A 26,992-nucleotide genomic window follows, 5' to 3' on the forward strand; every position below is an offset into this window, starting at 1 on the left:
TACTCAAACAAAAAATACACAACCAACTGACATGACAGTGAAAAATACAAAAATAGGTTTGTTGTATTCACAGTTATGTAAGTTCAAAACCTATCCTTTCTTCTACTATACAGTTAGAAAATATTCTAAAATGAAAATGTTTGATTTTAATTCAACAAAGAGGCATTGAACATATTCAAATATGCTTATGAGGGATTTTTTAAGTTTAGTAAAGAAAATTTGACATGAAAATTTTTTATAGTGTTCACCATATCTCAGTATCAAGGCTGATTTTGGAAAATAACCAGATGTCTCCCATCAGGAAAATCTTAGCATAGACTAAGATGAAAGCTGGATATCATGATGTATACTTACAGTCCTAGCACTGGTGAGACTGATTCAAGTGGACTATCCTGGGAGCCTGGGATTTAGGGATTAACCTGGACAACACCTCAAGAGTCTGACTAGAAGAAAAGAGAATGAAATGGGTGATTATACACAGAGGGATGATATGGAAGGAAAATAGATAGATTACATTAGATAGATACATAGATAAATAGATAGATACATAGAAAGATAGGTAGATAGATACATAGATATATATATATATATTAGGTAGATAGATAGATGGATAGATAGATAGATAGATAGATAGATAGATGTTGGGTAGAAGATAGATAGATGGATGGATAGATAGATAAATAGATAGATACATAGAAAGATAGGTAGATAGATACATAGATATATACATTAGATAGATAGATAGATAGATAGATAGATAGATGATAGATAGACAGACAGATAGATAAATGATAATGGATTAAAAAGAAAAGACCCAAGAGTTCTATGAGGACAAAGAAATTTGTCTGACTGCAGATAGATGCATATCTACCGCCTTGCACAAAACTTAAGTTCAAATGGATCAAAGATCTCAATATAAATACAGTCACACTGAACCTCTTAGAAGAGAAACTAAGAGGTACTCTTAAACTAATTGTTACAGGACACCACTTCCTGAACATAACATCAGTAGTACAGACACTGAGATCAACAATTAATAAATGGGACCTCCTGAAGCTGAAAAGCTTCTGTAAGGCAGAGAACACAGTCAACAAGACAAAATGGAAGCCCACAGAATGGGAAAAGATAGTCACCAACTTCACATCTGACAGAGGGCTGATTTCCAAAATATACAAAGAACTCAAGAAGCTAGTCACCAGAACACCAAATAATCCAATTAAAAAGTGGGTACAGAACTAAATAGACAATTCTCAATAGAGAAGTCTAAAGTGGCCGAGAGGCACTTAAGAAAGTGCTCAACATCCCTAGCCATCAGGGAAATGCAAATCAAAACAACTCTGAGATACCATCTCCTGTCAGAATGGCTAAAATCAAAAATTCCAACAACAGTTTATTATGGAGAGGATGTGGAGAAAGGGGAACACTCCTCCATTGCTGGTGGGAGTGCCAACTTGTGCAGCCACTTTGGAAATCAGTATGGTGATTCCTCAGGAAAATGGAAATCAGTCTACCACAAGATCCAGAAATTCCACTCTTAGGCATATACCCAAAGGATGCACATTCATACAACAAGGATGTCTGTTCAATTATGTTCATAGCAGCATTATTTGTAGTAGCCAGAACCTGGAAGCAGCCTAGATGCCCCTCAACTGAAGAATGGATAAAGAAAATGTGGCACATTTACACAATGGAGTACAACTCAGCAGAATAAAAACAATGGAATCTTGAAATTCATAGGCACATGGATAGAACAAGAGGAAACCATCCTGAGTGAGGTAACCCATTCACAAAAAGACAAAAAACATAGTATATACTCACTCATATATGGATTTTAGATTAGAACAAAAGATTACCAGCCTACAATTCACACCACCAGAGAAGCTAGGAAACAAGGAGGATCCTAAGAGAGACATACATGGTCCCCCCTAGAGAAGAGGAAAGGGACAAGATCTCCTGAGCTAACTGGGAGCATGAGGGGAGGAGAGAGAGAGCTAAGAGAGAGAAGGGGAGAAAAGGAGGGGAGAGGACATGTGGGAGCAGGAAGACTGATTCAGGGGAAAAATATTTTAATAAAAAATAAAATAACATTATTTATTATAATAAAAGAGGGCAACAAGAAAAGAGATAACCATAATAGAGGGAGCCATTATAGGTTTAAAAAGAAATCTGTCACTAGGAAAATGTCCAGAGATCTACAAGTTTGACCCCAACTAACAATCTAAGTAACAGTGGAGAGGCTACCTTAAATGCCCGTCCCTGATAATGAGATTGATGACTACCTTATATGCCATCCTAGAGCCTTCATTCAGTAACTGATTGAAGCAGAAGCAGACACCGGCAGCTAAACACTGAGCTAAACTCCTGGAATACAGTTGCAGAGAGGGAGAAGTGATGAGCAAAGGGGTCAAGACCTGGCTGGAGAAACCCACAGAAACAGCTGACTCGAACAAGGGGGAGCTCATGGACCCCAGACTGATAGCTGGGAAACCAGCATAGGATTCTTCCAGACCTCCTGAACTTGGATGTCATTTTAGAGGTCTGGGCAATCTATGGGGTCTCTGGTAGTGTATCAGTATTTATCCCTAGTATACAAATGGATGTTGGGAGCCCTTTCCACATAGAGGGATACTCTCTTAGCCTAGACAGGCAAGGGAGGGTCTAGGCCCTGCTCCAAATGATATGACAGACTTTGAAGATCCCCCATGGAAGGCCTCACCCTCCCCAGGGAGCAGAAAAAGGATAGGATAGGGAGATGGTGTGGGGCAGGGGAGGAGGGGAGGGAGAGGTGATTAGGATTCACGTATATAAACAAGCTTGTTTCTAATTTAAATTTTTAAAAAGAAGGAAAGACAGAAACTTGAGATTAAATTGAGCCTTATTCAGCACTAGTTGGGTTGGGTGGATTAGTGAAACAAGAAGGCACAAGGCTGGGGGGACATGAGGTGATGAATCGGGGAGGGGTTGGATATGGCCATAAGATGTACATACATGATGTAAGACTATTGAAGAGTAATGGTAAATTATTTTTTTTAAAAATGGAAGAGAAGGTTCCTTCGGCAACATCAGGTAAACAGGCCAGCTTCCTGGCCTGTGTTCCAGTGCCTGCAGATCACCTGGGAACTGCACAGAGCTCCCAATCCCGGTGGGAGCCAAGCACCCCAGACTCCAGGTCTTCTCTCCCACCAACGAGACCAGGAAACCAGAGGAGGCTGGGAGTCCAGGGAAGCAGTGGTTCTTCCAGCAGCGTCAGGTAAACAGGCCGGCTTCCCAGCCTGTGTTCCAGTGCCTGCAGATCACCTGAGAACTGCACAGAGCTCCCAATCCCGGTGGGAGCCAAGCACCCCAGACTCCAGGTCTTCTCTCCCGCAAACGAGACCAGGAAACCAGAGGAGCCAGGGAGACCAGGGGAGTAGCTGTTCCGGATCAGGTACAACAGGACGCAGCATAGGGTCCAGGGGACCAGGTAGGAGGCTAAGCACCCCAGATTCCTGTTCTTCTCCACCCACGGGACCAGCATTTGGACAAGGAATAGAAGAACCACCAGATTATTGGACTTGCTAGCACCCACCAAAAGGGAACTCTGGTCCCCAGACCAGTAAGGAGCTCTTTCTGCACCCACTAGAAGAAGAGATGGGAAAGAGACAATACAAAAACACACTCAGCAACAGAAAAACAAATATGACACCGCCAGATTCTAGAGACTCCACACCGGCAAGACCCCAACATTTCAATGCGAACTAAGCAGAAGAGAATGACCTTAAAAGCACTTTCATGAAAATGATAGAGGCCCTAAAAGAGGATATAGGAAAGTCCCTCAAAGAAATGGAAGAAAAAACAAACCAAAAAATGCAAGAAATGGAAGAAAAAACAAAACAAAAAATGCAAGAATTGGAAGAAAAAACAAACCAAAAAAGGCATGAAATGGAAGAAGAAATGAAGCAAAAAATGCAAGAAATGGAAGAAAAAAACAAAGCAAAAAATGCAAGAATTGAAAGAAGAAACATACAAAAAAAGGCAGGAAATGGAAGAAGAAACAAAGCAAAAAATGCAAGAAATGGTAGAAAAAACAAAGCAAAAAACGAAAAAATGGAAGAAGAAACAAACCAAAAAAGGCAGGAAATGAAAGAAGAAACAAAGCACAAAATGCGAGAAATGGAACAAAAAGCCAACCAAAAAATGCAAGAAATGGAAGAAAGAACAAACCAAAAAAATTCATAAAAGGCAACAAACGGACGAAAAGATAAACAGAAAATTGCAAGAAACAATGCAAACACTGCAAGGGTTGAAAACTGAAATAGAGACATTAAAAAAAAAACACAATCTGAAGAAAGGCAGAAAATAGAAAAGCTGGACAAACAGCCAGGCACTACCGATACAAGCATTACCAACAGAATAGAAGAGATGGAAGAGAGAATCTCAAGTGTTGAAGATACACTAGGAGAAATGGATTTATCGACCAAAGAAAACCTTAAATCCAACAAATCCTTAACACAAAACATCCAGGAAATATGGGACACCATGAAAAGACCAAACCTAAGAATAATAGGTATAGAAGAAGGAGAAGAAATCCACCTCAAAGGGGCAGAAGGCATATTCAACAAAATCACAGAAGAAAACTTTCCCAACCTTAAGAAAGACATGCCAATGAAGGTACAAGAAGCCTACAGAACACCAAATAGAGTGGACCACAAAAAAAAAATCCCCTCGCCACATAATAATCAAGACCCCAAACATACAGAATAAAGAAAGAATATTAAGAGCAGCTAAGGAAAAAGGTCAAGTAACATATAAAGGCAGACCTATCAGAATTACACCTGATTTCTCCATGGAAACTCTGAAAACCAGAAGGTCCTGGATAGATATTCTACCTACACTAAGAGACCATGGATGCCAGCCCAGACTACTATACCCGGCAAAGCTCTCAATCACTATAGACAGAGAAAACAAGCTATTCCATGACAAAACTAGATTCAAGCAATATGTGTCCACTAACCCAGCCCTACAGAAAATTTTGGAAGGAAAACTCCAACCCAAGCAAGCTAACTACAACCAGAAAAACATAGGCATTAGAGAATCCCTCTCTACCAACAGCCAAAAGAACAAAGGGGTGACATTCCACACATAATTCCACCAACAACAACCATTGCAAATCGAAGAAGGATGAGCAATCAATGGTCATTAATATCCCTCAATATTAATGGCCTTAACTCACCCATAAAAAGACACAGACTAGCAGAATGGATTCGAAGACAGAACCCTTCCTTCTGCTGCATACAAGAAACACACCTCACCCTCAAAGACAGACATTACCTGAGAGTTAAAGGTTGGGAAAAAATTTTCAATCAAATGGACCCAAGAAACAAGCAGGGGTAGCAATCCTAATATCTAACAAACTGGACTTTAAAATAAAATCAATCAAAAGAGATGAAGGAGGTCATTACATACTCATCACAGGTGAAACCCACCAAGATGAAGTGTCTATCCTGAACATCTATGCCCCAAATACAAAGGCATCCACATTCGTTAAAGAAACATTATTAGAACTTAAATCTCATCTAAAGCCCCACACAGTTATAGTGGGAGATTTCAACACACCACTCTCACCACTAGACAGGAATACCAGACAGAAACTCAACAAAGAAGCAAAGGGTCTAATAGAAGTAATGACCCAACTGGGATTAACAGATATCTATAGAACATTTCATCCACATAAAAAAGAATATACCTTCTTCTCACCACCACATGGAACCTTCTCAAAAATCGACCATATACTTGGCAACATATCAAACCTCAGCAGCTACAAAAAAATTGGAATAACTCCATGCATCTTATCAGACCACCATGCTTTAAAATTAGATTTCAACAACAACACAAATTGCAGAAAACCTACAAACTCATGGAAATTGAATAATGCTCAACTGCACCATCCCTGGGTCAAAGAGGAAATAAAAAAAGAAATTTAAGACTTTCTCGAATTCAATGAGAATGAAGACACAACATACCCAAACCTATGGGACACTTTGAAAGCAGTGCTACGGGGGAAGTTCATAGCACTAAGTGCTCACATGAAGAAACAGGAGAACAGTTATACCAGAGAATTAACATCACAGCTGAAAGCTCTAGAAGACAAAGAAGCAAACTCCCCCAGGAGGAGTAGACGTCAGGAAATAATCAAATTGAGGGCTGAAATCAATAAAGTAGAAACCAGGAAAACAATACAAAGAATCAATGCAACGAAGAGTTGGTTCTTTGAGAAAATCAACAAGATAGACAAACCTTTGCCCAAACTTACCAAACAGCAGAGAGTGAACACGCAAATTAACAAAATCAGAAATGAAAAGGGGGACATAACAACAGACTCTGAGGAAATCCAGAGAATCATTAGGTCATACTTTGAAAACCTGTACTCCACAAAATTCGAAAATTTAAAGGAAATGGATGACTTCCTGGATAGCTATCACTTGCCAAAACTAAATCAAGAACAGATAAGCAATTTAAATAGACCTATAACCCCTATGGAAATAGAAGCAGTCATCAAAAGTCTCCCAACCAAAAAAAGTTCAGGCCTAGATGGCCTCAGTGCAGAATTCTACCAGAAATTCAAAGAACAGCTTATACCAATTCTTCTCAAAGTGTTCCACACAATAGAAGCAGAAGGGTCTTTGCCAAACTCTTTCTATGAGGCTTCAATAACCTTGATCCCCAAGCCACACAAAGATACAACTAAGAAAGAGAACTTCAGACCAATATCCCTCATGAACATTGATGCAAAAATACTCAATAAAATACTGGCAAATCGGATCCAAGAATACATCAAAACAATCATTCACCACGATCAAGTAGGTTTCATCCCAGGGATGCAGGGATGGTTCAACATACGAAAATCCATCAACGTAATCCACCATATAAACAAGCTGAAAAACAAAAATCACATGATCATCTCACTAGATGCTGAAAAAGCCTTTGACAAAATCCAACACTCCTTCATGATAAAGGTCTTGGAGAGATCTGGGATAACAGGGACATATTTAAACATAATGAAAGCTATATACAGTAAACCAACAGCCAACATCAAACTAAATGGACAGAAACTCAATGCAATTCCTCTAAAATCAGGAACAAAACAAGGCTGTCCACTCTCTCCATACCTTTTTAACATGGTACTTGAAGTTCTAGCTATTGCCATACGACAACAAAGGGGGATCAAGGGGATACAAATTGGGAAGGAAGAGGTCAAACTTTCACTGTTTGCAGATGATATGATAGTTTACATCAATTACCCAAAGAACTCTACCAGGGAACTCTTACAGCTGATTAACACTTTCAGCAAAGTGCAGGCTACAAGATCAACTCAAGAAAATCAGTAGCCCTATTATATACAGATGATAAAAGGGCTGAAAAAGAAATCAGAGAAACATCACCCTTTATAATTGCCACAAACAACATAAAATACCTTGGGGTAACGCTAACCAAACAAGCAAAAGACCTGTATCGTAAGAACTTTGAATCTTTAAAGAAAGAAATTAAAGAAGCCCTCAGAAAATGGAAAGATCTCTCATGCTCTTGGATAGGTAGGATCAATGTAGTAAAAATGGCAATCCTGCCAAAAGCAATCTACAGATTCAATGCAATCCCCATTAAAATCCCAGCACAATTCTTCACAGACCTTGAAAGAACAATAATCAATTTTGTATGGAAAAACAAAAGACCCAGGATAGCCAAAACAACCCTGTTCAACAAGGCAACGTCCGGAGGTATCACCATCCCTGACCTCAAGCTCTATTATAGAGCTATAGTCCTGAAAACAGCTTGGTATTGGCACAAAAATAGACAGGTAGACCAATGGAATCTAATTGAAAACCCGGGTATTAACCCACACACATACGAACATCTGATCTTTGACAAAGAAGCTAAAAATATACAATGGAATAAAGAAAGCATCTTCAACAAATGGTGCTGGCATAACTGGAGACTGGCATGTAGAAGAATGCGGATCGATCCATGTTTATCGCCATGCACAAAACTTAAGTCCAAATGGATCAAAGACCTCAACATAAATCCAGCCACACTGAACCTCTTAGAAGAGAAAGTGGGTGGTACCCTTGAACGAATTGGTACAGGAGACAGCTTCCTGAACATAACACCAGTAGCACAGACAGTGAGATCAACAATTAATAAATGGGACCTACTGAAACTGAAAAGCTTCTGTAAGGCAAAGGTCACAGTCAGCAAGACAAAAAGGCAGCCCCCAGAATGGGAAAAAATATTCACTAATCCCACATCTGACAGAGGGTTGATCTCCAAAATTTACAAAGAACTCAAGAAGCAAGTCTCCAAAACATCAAAGGACCCAATTAAAAAGTGGGCTGCAGAACTAAATAGAGAGTTTTCAATAGAGGAGTCTAAAATGGCTGAGAGGCACTTGAGAAAGTGCTCAACATCCTTAGTCATCCGGGAAATGCAAATCAAAACAACTCTGAGATACCATCTCACTCCTGTCAGAATGGCTAAAATCAAAAACACCAATGACAATTTATGCTGGAGAGGATGTGGTGAAAGGGGGACACTCCTCCATTGCTGGTGGGAGTGCCAACTGGTTCAGCCACTTTGGAAATCAGTATGGAGATTCCTCAGAAAAATGGGAATAAACCTACCACAAGACCCAGCAACTCCACTCTTAGGCATATATCCAAAAGATGCCCATTCATACAACAAAGATGTCTGTTCCACTATGTTCATAGCAGCATTATTTGTAATAGCCAGAACTTGGAAGCAACCTAGATGTCCCTCAACCGAAGAGTGGATAGAGAAAATGTGGTACATCTACACAACGGAGTACTATTCAGCAGAAAAAAGTAATGGAATCTTGAGATTCGCAGGCAAATGGATGACACTAGAAGAAACCATCCTGAGTGAGGTAACCCAGTCACAAAAAGAGAAACATGGCATATACTCTCTCATATATGGATTTTAGACATAGACCTGGGGAGTGCCAGCCTACAATCCTATGGCCAGAGAGTCTGGGAAACAGAAATTTCATTTAGCGGCTGATCGAAGAAGAGGCAGACTCCCTTGGTTAAGTACTGAGCTGAACTCAAGAAAGCCAGTAACAGAGAGGGAGGACTGATGATCAAAGGGATTAAGACTGGGCCGGTTTAACCCCCAGAAACAGCTGACCAGACAAAGGTTAACTCTTGAATCCCAGGCATCAGCCTGGGAATCCAGCATGGGACTGATCAAGACCCCCTGAATCTGGGTGTCAGTGAAGAGGCCTAGGTAATCTATTGAGCCTTGGGCAGTAGATCAGTACCCATCCCAAGTATACACACGGACGTTGGACTCCCATAGAACAATGTGAGGTGCACTCTCACCCTGAACTCTTGGGAAAGGGTCTAGGCCCTGCCCTATACGAAATGACAGACTATGCACACCCCCATGGAGGGCCTCACCCTCCCTGGGGGAATGAGGGGATAATTGGGCGGGGTTGAGGGGAGGGCACGGGAGGAGGGGAGGGAAAGGGAGAGGGACCTGGAACTGACTTGTGAAGCAACCTTGTTTCTTATCTAAATTTAAACTGGAAAATAAAATAAAAGAAAAAAGAAAAAAATTGGAAAAGAAGACTCCTTATTGTACAGAGAATGCGCATATACAATACATTGAATTAAACCTGTATGAGAGCTGAACCACATAGCTGTCATTTGTAGATAAGGGTGAAATACAAGTTGCAAGAGTGTGACATTTCTACCATAACCACTTGTTAAGAAAATCACTATTAAAGTCATGTTTGTATCTTTCTCAGGTTTTTCACTCAGATATAAATAATTATGTGCGTATTGTATAAAGTCATTATATGTAAACTTTAAAATTTCTACATTCTGGGCCTAGAGAGATGACTGGGCAGTTAAGAGCACTGGTTGCTCTTCCATAGTACCTAGGTTCAATTCCTGGCACCCACATGGCATCTCACAACTGTATGTAACTCCTATTCCAGAGGATCTGATGCCCTCAGACACACCTTCAGGCAAGACACCGATGTGCACAAAATAAAAGTGAATAAATAATAAAAAATAAAATTTCTATATTCTATATAATTTATTTTTAATACATATTGCAGAGCTAGAGAAATGGCTTAGGAGTTAAGGGCATTTGTTGCTCTTACAGAGGACCCCCATTCAGTGTCTAGCACCCACACAGTGGCTCAAAAACTTCTGTAACTCCAGTTCCAGGGAACCTGATGCCCTCTTCTGGCCTCTACAGGCACCAGGAAAATACATGGTACACATATAGACATTCAAGCACAATGCTCACATGAATGCATAACATAAAAATAATATATAATATATATTATTTTCAGTATTTCCAATTGAAAAAATAATTAAAACTTAAGAGTGACTATGTAATTATTAGTACTAACTAATTTAGCATCTTGTGTTTTTAATTTAAAAAAAACAAAACTGGAAAGCAAAAGATTATCTGAAGACATTTTAAAGGCAGCCATTGTGAGAACTGATAATAAAAAAGTTCTTGTAAAATTACAATGACAATTTCAACAATAAATAAGAGAATTAGCATGGCTTACAAATCTGAAAAATGATCTGTCAGGGCAGCTATTGTTCCCATCTCCATCTCCATTGTGTGTTGTCATCACAAATTAGATGTGTGTAAATTTAGTTGTGGCATAAGAAAAGTCACACTGAAAAGTTTCTTACTTCTCTCCCTGTACTATAGGGATTCAGTCTTCGGGGCTTTAGGTATTGGCGGTCATTAAGCTCCTTTCCTACAGGAAAAGTGTGCTTTGAGCATTCTGTGAGGTTAAGTAACGTCAATAAAAGGTGAACACAAGCCAGCATCACACAACAGAGCACCATGGAAGACACGTTTGTTTCTCCTATATGAGGAAGTAGGTAATTCAGAAAATAGAAGTAGCGTTGTATGTAATAATGAAAATTTATAGCTTAAATGTTAGGTAATAACTCTGATATAAATACCAGTTTGTCTATGATTAAGGAATTAATTTTATGAAATGAAGGTATAAACATATCCCTCAACATGGCTATAAATATTTACAGGTACAATGAGGGGACAAGCAGTGGGAATTATTGACATATTTTATATCTTTTTTCCAAGGATTTTTTGAAAACTGGAATAGCATTCATGAACAACTTGGGTGACTGTTTTCCCAGAGATCAAGTCAAAATCATGAGTGAAGATCTGGTCCCTCCCACATCTGTCCAGCTGTGCTATGAGAACCTGAATGGATCCTGTGTCAGGAACCCATACTCCCCAGGCCCTCGCCTCATCCTCTATGCAGTCTTTGGCTTTGGGGCTGTGCTGGCTGTGTGTGGAAACCTCCTGGTGATGATGTCAATTCTTCATTTCAGGCAGCTGCACTCTCCTGCAAACTTTCTGGTGGCTTCCCTGGCCTGTGCTGACTTCTTGGTGGGACTGACTGTGATGCCCTTCAGCACAGTGAGGTCTGTGGAGAGCTGCTGGTACTTTGGGGACAGCTACTGTAAATTTCACTCTTGCTTTGAAGGGTCATTCTGCTATTCTTCTATCTTCCACTTGTGCTTCATCTCTGTTGATAGATACATTGCTGTCAGTGACCCCCTGCTCTACCCCACCAGGTTCACTGCATCTGTTTCTGGCAAGTGCATCACCTTCTCCTGGCTCCTGTCCATCATCTACAGCTTCTCCCTCCTTTACACAGGGGCAAACGAAGCTGGGCTGGAGGATTTAGTGAGTGCCCTCACCTGTGTGGGTGGCTGTCAAATCGCAGTGAATCAGAGCTGGGTCTTCATTAATTTTCTACTATTCTTTATTCCCACACTTGTCATGATAACTGTCTACTCTAAGATTTTCCTCATTGCTAAGCAACAGGCTCAGAAGATTGAGAGAATGGGTGATCAGACTGCCAGGGCATCAGACAGCTACAAGGACAGGGTGGCCAAGAGGGAGAGGAAAGCAGCCAAAACCCTGGGAATCGCGGTGGCAGCCTTTCTCCTCTCATGGACTCCATACTTCATTGACTCCATCATTGATGCCTTCCTAGGGTTCATCACACCCACGTATGTGTATGAAATCCTAGTTTGGATCGCTTACTACAACTCTGCCATGAACCCTTTGATTTATGCTTTCTTTTATCCTTGGTTTCGAAAAGCCATCAAAATGATTGTCACTGGCAGAATCTTGAGGGAGAATTCCTCAGCCACCAACCTGTTTCCTGAGTAGATTGTTGGTGTAGTTGGGTTTTGACAAGAGAGTAACAGAAAAAATCTCCAGGGGAGATTGAGTGCCCACATCTGCTCCTGTAAAGTGATGAATTATACCTCAGCTAAGACCTGACTGACAATGTAAATCCAGATACACCTGTTCCCTGGTTAACGATGAAATTCAACTGTAAAGATTCTAACAAGACAGAATCTCAAAAATGGGAGGTTTTTATCACACTTTGCCTTTTATCATTGTGTTCTTGTTTTTCTTGGTTTTGTTCTGAATTTCCCTCTATTTCATGGATTTGTAAACCTCTCCTTGTGGTATTGTTGGGAAAAAAACTGTGTGTGTTTTGTGTGTGTGTGTGTGTTTTGTGTGTGTACATGTGTGTTTTGTGCATATCTCTCTTTCTGTTTTTAATTAAATATACATATATGTACATATATTCCAAACTATGGCATTTCCACATTCCCATTAGTTCATTTCCTGAGCATAACATATCTTCATTCTTCTGTGCTTTTAAAAATAAAATGTAAATGCAAAAAAAAAACAAAGGTGTATAATGAAAACCAAGGCACACTGTGCTGTTCAGAATTGTGTGTCACATAGTACAATTTCAGTCATGGGAAATATTATTAACGATCCTAGTTCAATTGTTGGCAATGATAAAGAAGACTAACATCATAAGTTGTAAAGTCCATTGGCATGTTAATGACTTTGAAATAAGTGTCATGCTATCAGAGTCAAAGGACATGAGCTTCCTCCTATATGTTCTCTACTCAATAAGGACAAAGAGTCCCAGTCACAGTGGTCAATTTGCTTAGAGCTCTTTAAAGTAAATATATTATTCCATAACAAAATAATTGCCATGGTGTAAAGTATAAGAGAGATCCACAGATAATGTGGACACTGGAAGGAGTAATTAATTTATAGTAATACAAATATCTAACCTCCCAATGTTCTCATCCATACTTCTTAATTCAACTGTACCTTTGTTGTACACAATGTTTTGCTCTAAGGCTTAAAATATAAGAAGGTATCGATCAGATAAACTGTTTTGATTATTAACACAAGCTTTGTCCATACATCAAACAAAACTATGATTATACAGTTTGCTCTTACAGTATCTTCATGTCTCTCCCCAACCAAACTAACACACTCAAGTTCATTTATTCAGCCTCAGATTAGCTGAGATAACAAATGGTAAGTTCCTCTCCATGGGTACTGGTTTGCTATTAGGAAGAACAGTGTGATCATGTTTGTGAATAGCATGTTCCTCCCATGACTTATGTACTTAACAACACTGTGGCAAGTGTTCTGTGCAGGGAAGTTTAAGACAAAAGTGATTCTGGGAGCCTTCTTGTATAGTAGTCCAGGTTTTAGGAGCCAGGTTGCTTATCCTGTCGAATGAGTTACATTCTGCATTCTAATGAGCTACACATATTTGCTTCCTTTCATCTGCATGCCTCCGTGTAGATGGACCTTCCACTGTGTACGCAATGTAATGATTTCTCAATGGATTTTTGCTGAATAAACATGTGTTTCCTTTAAGTTCAGGAGTATTTTAATATCCTTCTTCTAAATCCAGACATATTTAAGAGAGACTGTGCATGCTCGCAGTAAGTGACTACAGCTCAGTATGGATCATTCATCATCCAGGTTGCTGTTAGACACTGGTGCAGAAATGCTGAATACTAACTTTCTGACATTTGAGTGTGAAAAGTCATAGACATGAGTTTCCTTGAACTGGTAAGTAGAGGTTGTTTGTGGTTAATTTAAGGGTGGGGGGCCAAAAACATTTGCAAACCAAGACTTCTTCCTACATTCTTTTTTCTTGTCAGTCATCTCATACCATTATGGCAGACATAGACTATGACACACAAAAGCCCATTTAGAATAATATGTAGCATCCTTTTCATGTAGGACATGGTTATGACAATGTGATTCTGTCTTGGGAAGGTGTATGGGGTGCCGGCCACACTTCTGCTGTTTCTGAATATTCCCAGGGTCAAGGGCGGTCCTTCAGGAAAAGCCAGTGCTCCTCACCTGGTCACAGCACAACCTCACCTTCCTAAGCATTTCCTTAGCTGTCCTCATAAAATTGACCCAGCCTGGTTCTATGAATACATGGCTATCTATTCTCTGCTCTAATAAAATATGTATAATATTACAATTATATTTATTCTTTATTTACTTATGAAATGTTTATGGTATTTCTATTACAATTACATTAAATCTATCAGAATTTTGAAAGCCTACCTATTTTTTAAAGTGTGTGTGTGTGTGTGTGTGTGTGTGTGTGGTGCATGCATGGGGATATGCAGGTGCACACAGAGAGGTCAGAAGAGGGCATACAGTGGTATCCCCTGTCACTATCAGTATTGTATTGAGACAAGATCTCTCACTGAACTGGAAACTCACCATTTAGGTTGATATTTTTGGGGTGCCTGTTCTTAGAATTCACCTGTCATCACTTTCCAAAACTGTTGTTAAAAACATGTATGTTCATGTAAAAAGCCTTTAACATGGGTTCTGGAGATTTGAGGTCAGGTCCTCAAGCTCTCAGAGCAAGGTTCTCATGTACTGGCTCTCTCCCTGGCCTGAAGGCATGTCTTTTTTGCCTTCTAACAGCCAGTACAAGAAGGATGAATTTCATTATTATTTGGTCCTTTTCTAAGAAGTCTACATGATTTCGTTTCATACTTATCTGGTATTAGTGCCTGTTTGTTTGCTGTTTTTATTCTGGTATTCCTGTTAATTATTTTATTGGTATATATTTGTCATATCGATTTAAGATTCACTGTGATATTTCTACACATCTACAAAGCAAATGTTGATCAAATAAAACCTCCTTTAGTGATAAAACCCCCAGAATCTATCCCAATCCCTAGTAATTTCTAATCTCCTATTTTATCTTCTACTAATGAAAAGGAACGCATGATGTTAATCCTTCTGTGTTAGTAGACATTTTCTGATGCTCAAACATTACTTTAATGAAGATGAAACTTTCTGTAGAGTTGATTTTATTATATTCGCTCCATCATTCTCTCTGTAGGTTCTTTCTGGGGCATAGAATTTTTCTCTGATTCCAGTGAGAGGTGAGAGAAAGATAGTTCTTAGTCCTGTAACTACTTCCTGCTGTGTGTGTTAGACTGTAATTCTTTTCTTTGACTTTTCAATCAATTTGACTCCATTTTGCTTCCTCTCACCTACATATATGGGGGGGGGAATTCTAAGAGAATTTTAGAAGTAATACCAGAGAAACTATGTGCTCAAGTGGCTTGATAGGTTCTGTGACTAGGTTCATGTGTGACTTCTCTAGGGAACGTATGATCACAATAGATCCCTGTGTGGGTGGAACACTCCAGCAGACTTCTTCATGCTCTCATTTATAGTCTGAATGTGGAAAGAATCTATACAGACTTACGTGCTTGAGGCCATTCTGTCCATCTCTCTACTGAAGAATATATTAATAAAATGATTCAAACATCATTCTCTTTTAGGCTTTTTATTCAATGGTCTTTATAACCCACTTTTTATTCATTTTGAGCAAATTAAGTTGGAATTAAGCACACTGGGAGTAGGAAAAGTGGAATGAGAGAGGGCGAAGTCTTATGCACCTCTCTCTACAAGGCAATGGTCCATGAGTTCCATACAGCCTAGAAGGGGGGGGCATCCAGGCTTGCCCCTTCCCCCAGGTTCCTCATTTAACAGTATGTCAACTATGCATGATACATTCTACAAGGTCTGAGGTGTAAGTATGAAGGGTACAAATAAAAATGACCAGACCCCCCAGTAACAAGGTAGTGGAGTGCCTGTGACAGAGCTTACTGAGTAATTCATATTCATATTTATGGCATATGAGACCAGTGTGGTTTGGCTCAGAGGTAGAAGCACAGCAAACTCCATACAAGGTTCATTGGCCTCTTTTCCCCTTTCTTTCCATTCCTTTGCATGTGGGGTGGGGAGCTACTTTGAAAATGTCCTTGATTTGCTTGAGATCCAAAGTAAGAGTACAGACCTCTCACCATGAATAAAGATCAAGCAAGGAAGAATTTGTTCTCCACATAAAGTCCGATGATTTGAACCATATATATTTATATATTTGGATGTGGGGTACACACTTTAACCTCAGCACTCAGGAAGCAGAAGTAGACAGGTCTCTGTGAGTATGAGGCCAGCAGACTGTACATAGTAAGTTCTGGTGTATCCAGGGCTGCATAGTGAGGATGTGGGTTGGGGTGTGGGGGAGAGTGACTCATTTTAGATATTATGTATACGATCATATAACTGTATACTTTGTGCATTTTTCAAACACTGTAAAACCAGGGGAAGTAGTCAACATTGCTTCTAGTAGAGACATTTCAAGCTTAGAAATACTGTTGGAGCGAAAGTGTAATTGAAATTCTTACCAGATGTGGTAGCACATGCCTTCCCAGCACTCGGGAAGCAGAGGTAGAGCAGGTGGACCTCTGTGAGTTCTAGGCCATCCAGGGCTACTCGAAGAGACCCTGTCCTGTTTTTATTAATTAATTAATTAATTAATTAATTAATTAATTTTGTGCATAAAGAAGTAACCCTGTGCCTAAAAACCTTTCTGAGGGCAGACATATTCAAGTGTGTGTGGACTGAATCCCTGATTGGGTCCTAAAATGGAAGCTTTCCTGGTCACGTGACTAGACAAGCAAGTGTGGCACCTGAGGTCTGACTGGCAGATGAAGAAGGAAACACTTGCTAAATAAACTACACTTGAAGAGGGAAAAAACGGTTTCTTACAACTTCTCACTCTACTCCAAGTACTCACAAGCAGTCAACGCACACTTAGAACAACACTTGTCAACCCTGGGTGGTGGTGGAGAGAATCAGGTTGATTCAGTAATACACTAACGCATTGAGCTTCGGAGACCATTACCAGACAAGCTGGTGGCACGTACTCACTGTCCAGTGTTCTGCAGTTACACATTAGTACTTCATTCTGCCTGGTGTTTGGTTCCCTCCAGCCTCTAATCCACAGAGACAGGAGTAAAACACTTCCTCTCATTAACACCCTTCCCAATTTGTGCCCTGCGTGACCACAGGCCATCGTTACCACATCCTTCTATTACTTTGGTCATAATAAGGAGGATTTCACACATTCAGTCACTGGGGACAAGGTCTCATTAGGAATGTCTTGGAGGACCAAACTAAAGATCAAGTGCAGAAATCAGAAGGAAAACTTCATCTGATGTAAGAACCAAAAGTTTGCCTGAGGCTCCTTTTTCTGGGCATTAGAGTCATAAACCCATGGGAATCAGGACTTCTCCCTAATGTTGACAAACTATTTACTAAAGATGGTTTGTGGGGACAACATTAGGAAAGTCATATTTGTGCAAGAATTTTACAGGCCTTGGGACAAGCCTCTAATTACATCCCACCTCAGCACTGGGAGAAGCGCTGTTTACTGGGTTAACATCAAGGCACAAGTTAGCCAAGGTTCTGCAATTAGGCTTAGATGGCATTTAAAAAATAGAATAGTTAGAATTGTACAAATATGAAAGCAACTCTTTGCATAACCCTACTCTGGGGTCCCTGGGACTGGATCTGCTGATCGTACGCTGTCATAAGCATCGTCTTTTCCTTCTGCTGCTGTACTCACATGCCCAGCTCTCCACTTAGGTTTCAGTGTTGCTTCATCTTCAAGACCTCAGGGTTTATGTTCACAGGGATGACATGGATTTTTTCATTGCTTTATACTGAGTTACAGACATCCACTATGTATTAAGTAGATGAATTAATTAATAAATAAGTAACTCTCAAGGATGGGGTGAACTATAAAGTTATTTTTCTACCAAATGGCAAGGATTCCAATGGAAAGGTTTTTATTTACTATAACACAGATCTCAATGGGAGGAAGGGGTGACCTTGCCTACTGAGGATATATGACAATGTTTAGAGACATTCACTACCAGGGGTGGGGTGGCTATTGCTGGTTGTGCACTTGGTGCCATACAACATATGGAACTGTTTCTGATGTTTATAGAACATAGATGGGGAAAACCTGGCATAGGGTTTTTCAATATAAGTAATTGGAATCGTTTTATAAAATCAAACACTATGGAAATGTTTGGAGAAACTTGAAAGATATCTGAATAAGAGTATTGATTTTGTTGATTTGTGATGAGGCAGACAATGGGATGAGTAAGAAATATCTCGTGCTCATTACAATATACTACACAAGTTTGTCTCCAGTCCTGTACTGCCAGAGATTTGAATTCTTCATCAGGGAGTTTGAAAAGCATTTTCCTTAGTCTGCAGTGTTCTGCCAGGCTTGCAACTATGAACACAAAATTAGTTTCAGAGTTCTCACTCCCTGTGCTTTGTTCTTTGTAAAATAAATCTCCCTAGGAGCATGGGCAAAAATGGCAGTCTTCAGTAACCACGGAGGAAGGTACAACCTGCGTGCTCACTGTAGATCTGTACATGGAGAGACTTTCCACACAGATCCAGGTAGCAATGACTTGAGAGCAGAATCATCTTCTCAGTAGTCCCCGAGAAAAGCTGCTGTATCTAAGTGCCACACAGTTGGCATTTAGTCCACATAGTTCCTTAAGGCCTCCATGTAATACATTTCTCTTCAGTGTAGTATTTCCCATAGCTTGTTATCTTGCTGCTTGGTAGCCATGGTAGATGCATAAATGATTCTTACTAGGCTGGAAAGAGCCATGTTGGCCTTTAAACCTTGTAGGCCCATAATATCTTTTTAAAACCCCAGGAAGGTGATTAAGTCATGACTAAGAAGGAAGGCCTGGTTCAAGTCTGTAAACAAAGGAAAAATAATGATTTGGCCTAAGATCCTTAATAGTAATTAATGTAGAAAGGACTTGTTTTGTAGACTAACCTTCCCGATAATCACTGTTGAGTCATCTTATTGGTTCACACCTCACCCCATTGGGATTCCATCTAGGGTTTTCCCATTGGTGGTGTCTATTTAGCTGAAGGACCACATCCTTTAGGCAGTGGTTTAAGACATGTAACATGGAAGTAAATCTGTAGGAAAACCAACAGCTCCATGGCTGCATCCACTGTTATGCCGCTAACAGAGGAACACTAGAGGTAAAAATGAAATATAAAAACATATTTAAGAATCAAAGAAAATTAACCAATTAAGAAAAGGAATTATTTGTTCATTGAAATTCAGCTTAATAACTTTCCACCATAAAGTATTTGTTGGATTTTACTTTGTACCAAGGAATGATTAAAATTGAAAAATCCTATTCGACTTAACATCTCATAATATCCTCTGTCATCCTACTGGATCCATGTGTCCTTCTTCCCTCTACAGCACTGAAAATTAGAATTGCTGAATCTTGAGAATCAAATGCAGACTTTGCTCTGCCCATGCAAACAGCAGCAGCATGGGTAGTAACTCGTCTCCACCGGCAGTCCTACAGCTCTGCTATGAGAATGTAAATGGGTCCTGTGTGAAAACCCCCTACTCGCCTGGGTCCCGGGTCATCCTGTATGCAGTCTTTGGCTTTGGGGCTGTGCTGGCAGTGTTTGGAAACCTCCTAGTAATGATCTCCATCCTCCATTTCAAGCAGCTGCACTCCCCCACCAATTTCCTCATCGCCTCTCTGGCCTGTGCTGACTTCTGGGTGGGAGTCTCCGTGATGCCCTTCAGCATGGTCAGGTCCATCGAGAGTTGCTGGTACTTTGGGAGACAGTTCTGCACTTTCCACACCTGCTGCGATGTAGCATTTTGTTACTCTTCTCTCTTCCACCTGAGCTTCATCTCCATCGACAGGTACATCGCTGTCACTGACCCTCTGGTCTATCCCACCAAGTTCACTGTGTCTGTGTCAGGAATCTGCATCAGCATCTCCTGGATTCTGCCCCTGGTGTACAGTGGTGCCGTGTTCTACACAGGGGTCTATGATGATGGCCTGGAGGAATTATCCAGTGCCCTCAACTGTGTAGGAGGATGTCAGGTAGTTGTGAATCAGAACTGGGTGCTGATATATTTTCTTTCCTTCTTCATACCAACCCTTGTTATGATAATTCTATATGCTAATATTTTTCTGGTAGCTAGGCAACAGGCTAAAAAGATAGAAAATATTGGTAGCAAAACAGAATCATCCTCAGAGAATTACAAAGCAAGGGTGGCAAAGAGAGAGAGAAAAGCAGCCAAAACCCTGGGAATCACCGTGGTAGCATTCATGGTCTCATGGTTGCCATATAGCATTGACTCATTAGTTGATGCTTTCATGGGATTCATCACCCCGGCCTACATTTATGAGATTTGCGTTTGGTGTGCTTATTACAACTCAGCCATGAATCCTTTAATCTATGCCTTATTTTACCCCTGGTTTAAGAAAGCCATTAAAGTGATTATGAGTGGCCAGGTGTTCAAGAACAGCTCAGCCACAATGAACTTGTTCTCTGAGCAAATATAGGCAAAGGCACAGAGGAACACTCAAGTACCTTTAATGTCTTCATGAAGTGAGTCATTAAGGTGTCTGTGAAGGGGTTAATGGAAAAGAATAATGGCTGTTCAAACCAGACTTAGCATTTTCTAGTCTTGTTAGGGTGTGCACCTTGCTGCCCTTTCTCTGAAAAATATTACCTGGGCCAATAAATGTTAAGTCTTGTTAGCTTACTACTTCAGATCTAAGCATGCAACACTCCTTGCATTTAATTCCCTCCATCCATGCCTTCTTTTTTTCCATTCCTTCTTTTAATCCAAACAGGTTTTCCCTTGATCCTAGTGTACCCTCTGAAAGCATGGAAAATCTCCTCTGATGCTGTCCTCTTTTCCTTACAAAGCTTCCAGACTGACCCTAGCCTGCTAAACATTTCATTTCATGCATGAATAGGCTTCCTTCAATTTCTGCTTTCCTTTTGTCTTTCAAATATAACTTACAAAAGGAGATTCACTGGCAAATATAATCGACTCAGTCTCATGAGAGATCCCAGAATACAGTGGAACAGACTGTAAATGACATTGCCTTTCTCAGGCTGTAGTGACTGTCAGCCCAATTATTGTCCTCCTACCCCATGATTTCCTCTCCCCATATAAGAAACAGAAGTCGGTAAACTTCCCAGAGTAGAGGCACTGTGATTATGGGGCTATTCACACGGAATCTTGTGTCACACTAGTCTGTTTGGGTGCATGGACTATTATTTGTCCATTAAGGAGAATCTCTTTCAAGTGAAGTCTCTAGTTTTGTTTAATAAAGTTTAATTACAATGAAGAATTCGTGAGTTTCGGTAGCCATGTAGAATATAAATTAACAGCAAGCATTCAATATTCATTGTTTTTACCTTTTCTTTTAATCAAACATGAACTTCGTGCATGCACCATAGTGAAATCCACGCTGAATGCCCTGAAACAGGTAATACCATTCCCACTTTTGTAAGCCATTACTCTGGTAAGAAGCAATGCTACTCATTGCAAATATGTTTTAAATAAATAGGCTCAATTCTTTTCTCTAAATTAAATAAAATTCAACAGTCTAAAGAACAAGAGAAAAATGTTGCTAGCTCTGATACAGGATTGACAGCTGGAATATATAAAGAAATAAATAACCTAAATTAAAAAAAAACAAGCACACCAACCAAGAAAATAGGCTAATGGAAGACACAGGTGATTCTCCAAAGATGAAGTGAAAATTTCCAATAAACATATGAAAAGGCAGATCAACATCTTATCCATCGATGAAATTCATGTTAGTTAAGACTTATTCTGTCTTATCCCATCCCTAATAGCTAAAACTAAGAACATAAATAGCATCACTGCTGGTGAGAATGTGGAGAAAGGGGAACCCTTTACATGATGCTTCGGGAATACTATTAGAGAAAGGGGGAATGGAGGGAGAAAACAGACCTCCCGTGTGACTTAGCCATACCCTTCTGGGTGTACACCCGAAGCAATCTGAATCAGCACACCACAGTGCTATTGCACATCGGTGTTTCTTGCAGCTTTGCTTACAATGGCCAAGTCATACACTCAGCCTATCTGCCAACAAATGAATGGGTAAAGAAAAAATTCTGTATGTGCCCAATGGAAGAGTTTTATTGGGTCATAAAGAAGAATTTAATTGGACCACCTGAAGAAAAATGGATACAACTAAAGGCCATCATGTTAAGTGAATCAACTCAAGCTCAGAAATACAAGTGTCATATATTTTCTCTCATCTGTGGATCCCAGATTTTACATAGACATAGCAAAAGATACGCACATGCACATATGTAATGAGCAATTAACTGCATATATATGACATGAAAATAGAAATGAGTTTTGAGTTTAGTGGGAAGAGGGTAAAGAGAAGGGTATGGGAAGATGAATATGGTTGAAGTATATGTTTGAATGAAATATCTTTATGTAACTATTATGATATATAACAAATATTTAATGAGAAATTAAATAGCAAATTAAAGACAAGAAGAAATTTAAGAAATTGTATTCCACAAAGGAATTAATAAATTCTACACTTAAGAGAACATGTAAGTTTATCCTGCTAATGATTTTTTAAATCATTTTTAGAACATACTCACATTGAACATGTATATCCACTCCACTCACAAAATGCACAAAACGTATTCATGGTATTCGGCGTCCTATTTTGGAGTTTTCCCAAAGCCCTGAAACCAACTACAAGTCAATGATCCCAATCAGGCATAGGTTAGACATAGGTGAATCAAAAGCAAGTGCCTCCACAGCCTAGAATACACTGACTCACTGAAGCGCTGTGACGCTGGAACGCTGTCCTGGGCAGCTGCCCTCACACCTGTGACTGCGAGTTGCTTGGATTTCATGGCTCATTCTTTCAACCAGAAGCTTCCATCTCGCTTCAGCCTGAAATGACAAGCTGGTGTCTCTTAGAATCCAAGCGGACTGCTCCACCTAGTGGCCAGGGGTAGTGGGCGAGCAAGTGGAAACTCTCTCAGTCTAGCTTATTTAATGAATGGCAGGTGACAGTCTGAAGGTTTATGGCCCAGGATTTCGAAACTGACATAAGCACTTTAGCAGTCGTTTCAGTAACAATGTCGTTGAATTACGGTGAGTGTGGCCTTAAGTTCAGTGACTCAAGCATGCTCGCTCGAGTCAAGATGCTGAGATTCTTATTTCTTAAGTGGCTCCTTCCAAGTCATACTTGTCCCTGGGTATGGGGAGGAGGTTCAAGAAAAGAGGGCTTTCCTGAAGCCTGACTCAGCAACTTCAGATTCCTTGATGGAGGGAAGGCTCAGTCACGAGGAGAAAACGGCTGTCAGGTGAGAAGTAAGTACTTCTACTATATGAAGTAACTCAGGAATCTGAGAAAGATATTGTTAAACTGCCCCAAAGGCTTTTCTCTACAAATCCACAGGACAATCAACTGAGGAAAAGGAGAAGAGGTGAAAATAGCCGAGGTCTTCTCAATGGCTTCCCTGCCGACTTCCTCTTACCCTTCTCCCTTGGTGTTATTCATTTAGTTTTGTTGGCCAGTGAACCTTGGACTTGAGCTACATTGAAAACTCTGCATTAGCCGTGCCAAAGACCTGAAAGAGCAGAGCTGTACTGTGGAGGGCAGGGGGTCTGTGGTTGACATTTGCCACCTGAGAAAGCAGATGAACACTAGGTGTAAGGATTCAGGCATTATGCTGGCCTGCCCCTGTCACCTGGCAGAATGCACTCAACCCTGGTCAGCCCAGGGTTCCATGGCTACATAGTCTGCACCCATGTGCAAAGGACCCCTTTAAAAGAAAGACCCCCGTCCACTTACGCCCCCCACATCCTCGTGGACCTGCCACTCATAGTCCCAACCCATTATTCTTTATTCCTAACACTAGACCCTTGACTAACCCTAGCATTTGACATTGGTCTCTGTGATCTCTAAGGGTTTATAATATGAAACTCCAAGCCCAAGTCCCATAGTGTTTAGGATCAAATTCTAACTCTCTTGCTAAGGCCTGAAGTTCACATATAGTCTAGCCCATCTCAAACTCACTAACCACATTTCTTCCAGTCCTCCTAGCCATCTGTGTGTCCCCTCCCACTCCTCATCATCTCTCCCTTCCACAGGAAGTCCTATGTCACTGGCACAAGCCATCAATCTGTTAAAGAAGATAAAAAGAGTCAAGTTCAACTATAGCCTGGAAAAGGTAAAAGGGGGTTAAATGGTAGGAAAGATTTAAGCCCTACTGTAGCCTTGACTGAGGATAAACATCTTATGATCTATTGGAATTTTATTTGCTCTTTACAAGGAACCATATTTAAGTTGCCTTGAAAAACAGAGACATAGTGGTTTTCAGTCTGAACTGATACATCTGGAATGCAACTCCTGCCTCTAAGGCTCAGGGCTCATAGCAGAAGAAGGGTCAGAAAGATTGTAAGAGCCAGAGGGACAGGAAATTTGCTGTGAGATTATGTCTTGTAGAAAGTACAGAGAATCTACACCCATCAAGTCTCATCAACATGGCTGCCTAACTAACAAGGACAACACCAAAAGACATGCTCACATGGACAGGGGGAATTTCATGGGACCTCAACCCTAATCAAAGAACTACAGAACATTGATAGCAAGAGAAATAGTCTTCCCAGGGAAGAGACCCCCAGTTGGTTATCTAATACACAATGATCAATCCTGAAACCATATACATACAAGTACAACAGTATATGGATTGAGCAGGAGATATGTATAAATAGATATAGATATAGGTATGTAGATACATATAGTGTGTGTATATATATACATATATGCAATGTATAGACAGACAGAGAGACAGATAGACATGAGAACAAGTTGGAGGGAGGAAAGAGAAGAGAGGAAATGATGTAATAATTTATTTTCAAAAAAGTATTAGCCCCCTCCCAAACTAGAGAAGTGGACTATATCAAAATAACTGCCGCAACCTCACTGTTTCTCATTCTGTAAACACACCTGCTGACTTTTAAAAACTGGAAAAAAATAAAAGTTCTGCTAGGAGTCTGTAACCAACTGCACTGTAAGATAAAGCTCACCCATCAGGAAAAACATCAAAGACTGATGTTGTATCAGCAACAAAAATGTGAAACACAGGATTGGGGTCCTAATGCTTAGAGCATTAACTAGGATCAGAACATCAGCTAACAATAAAGCTGAATTCTCTGTCTGTTTCTCTAATGTATTTATCCATCTGCCCATCTGCACGATATAGATACTAATTCACACATCATTCATTTTTCTCATCTTTGCAATGCTAGTTCTGGTCACTCTCAGAGTCTCTGCTTTGGTATTTTTCCCTCAGAAAAGTCACTGTGGAGGCCAACATTGGCAACTCTCTCCTACACGATTCTTTTTTTTTCTTCAACCTCTTAATTGTATTTACCAGGAATGGGTCACAGTCTTACTAATATTATACTTGCTTGTCTCTGATAAAGGTGTGTAAGCTACATTAGGACTTGTCAACTTGTCGACTTGACGGATTTAGAATCACCTAGGAGACACACCTCTGGGTATGTCTTAGGGAGTTTACTAAAAGGATTAACTGAAGGGAAAAAATCCAGCCTCCAAGTGTGTAGCTCAGATATGAAGAAGTTGGAGGAGAAGCCCTGTTTCGACATCTGAATTGAGAGTGTCTAAAGATGCTCTGACACCCTCTGTTGACATCAGATCCAGTTTTTTCATCCTTCCAGTGTGGACACTCTGTGGAGCTCCAGCCCTTCAGTGCTAGGGCAGAACAGCTGAGACATTCCAGTGTGGACACTCTGTGGAGCTCCAGCCCTTCAGTGCTAGGGCAGAACAGCTGAGACATTCCAGTGTGGACACTCTGTGGAGCTCCAGCCCTTCAGTGCTAGGGCAGAACAGCTGAGACATTCCAGTGTGGACACTCTGTGGAGCTCCAGCCCTTCAGTGCTAGGGCAGAACAGCTGAGACATTCCAGTGTGGACACTCTGTGGAGCTCCAGCCCTTCAGTGCTAGGGCAGAACAGCTGAGACATTCCAGTGTGGACACTCTGTGGAGCTCCAGCCCTTCAGTGCAAGGGCAGAACAGCTGAGACATTCCAGTGTGGACACTCTGTGGAGCTCCAGCCCTTCAGTGCTAGGGCAGAACAGCTGAGACATTCCAGTGTGGACACTCTGTGGAGCTCCAGCCCTTCAGTGCTAGGGCAGAACAGCTGAGACATTCCAGTGTGGACACTCTGTGGAGCTCCAGCCCTTCAGTGCTAGGGCAGAACAGCTGAGACATTCCAGTGTGGACACTCTGTGGAGCTCCAGCCCTTCAGTGCTAGGGCAGAACAGCTGAGACATTCCAGTGTGGACACTCTGTGGAGCTCCAGCCCTTCAGTGCTAGGGCAGAACAGCTGAGACATTCCAGTGTGGACACTCTGTGGAGCTCCAGCCCTTCAGTGCTAGGGCAGAACAGCTGAGACATTCCAGTGTGGACACTCTGTGGAGCTCCAGCCCTTCAGTGCTAGGGCAGAACAGCTGAGACATTCCAGTGTGGACACTCTGTGGAGCTCCAGCCCTTCAGTGCTAGGGCAGAACTGCTGAGACATCCTTCCATCTTGCTGAGCAACTAATTGCTGGGTTCTCAGCCTCTGTGGCATGCAGATAACTTGATCCCTACAATCATGTAAATGAATCCAATTCTTTTTTTCTCCCTTTCTTTCTTCCTTCCTTTCTTTTTTCTTGCTTGCTTAATTCTCAAGAATTAAGGATGGAAAGACTGAGATTTGAACCTTCAGAGTCTTTGTTTTCACTGTAGTTAAATGTGTCATATGATGGCCAGTTAATCATTTTCAGTGAAATCTCTTAGATAATTGCTATCTTGTACTCTTA

General features: G+C 40.7%; 2 protein-coding genes across 2 annotated transcripts; both read left to right on the forward strand.

The window, feature by feature from the left end:
- The first annotated feature begins 11,154 nt into the window (after positions 1-11,154).
- On the forward strand, positions 11,155-12,231 carry LOC101827813 (trace amine-associated receptor 7a). The gene has a single exon (XM_005065809.3). The coding sequence runs from the start codon at positions 11,155-11,157 to the stop codon at positions 12,229-12,231; it is 1,077 nt and encodes a 358-aa protein (XP_005065866.2).
- A 7,376-nt stretch (positions 12,232-19,607) lies between these two features.
- LOC101827553 (trace amine-associated receptor 6) lies at positions 19,608-20,645 on the forward strand. Its single transcript, XM_005065808.2, has one exon. It carries the CDS (start codon positions 19,608-19,610, stop codon positions 20,643-20,645), a length of 1,038 nt encoding a protein of 345 aa, XP_005065865.2.
- The last annotated feature ends 6,347 nt before the right edge of the window (positions 20,646-26,992 follow it).

This window comes from Mesocricetus auratus, unplaced genomic scaffold, assembly GCF_017639785.1.
Source record: "Mesocricetus auratus isolate SY011 unplaced genomic scaffold, BCM_Maur_2.0 Super-Scaffold_100018, whole genome shotgun sequence".
Taxonomy (NCBI): Eukaryota; Metazoa; Chordata; class Mammalia; order Rodentia; family Cricetidae; genus Mesocricetus; species Mesocricetus auratus.

Coding starts and splice junctions, on each gene's coding strand:
- LOC101827813 (XM_005065809.3), top strand. CDS start 11,155: ATGAACAACTTGGGTGACTGTTTTCCCAGAGATCAAGTCAAAATCATG.
- LOC101827553 (XM_005065808.2), top strand. CDS start 19,608: ATGGGTAGTAACTCGTCTCCACCGGCAGTCCTACAGCTCTGCTATGAG.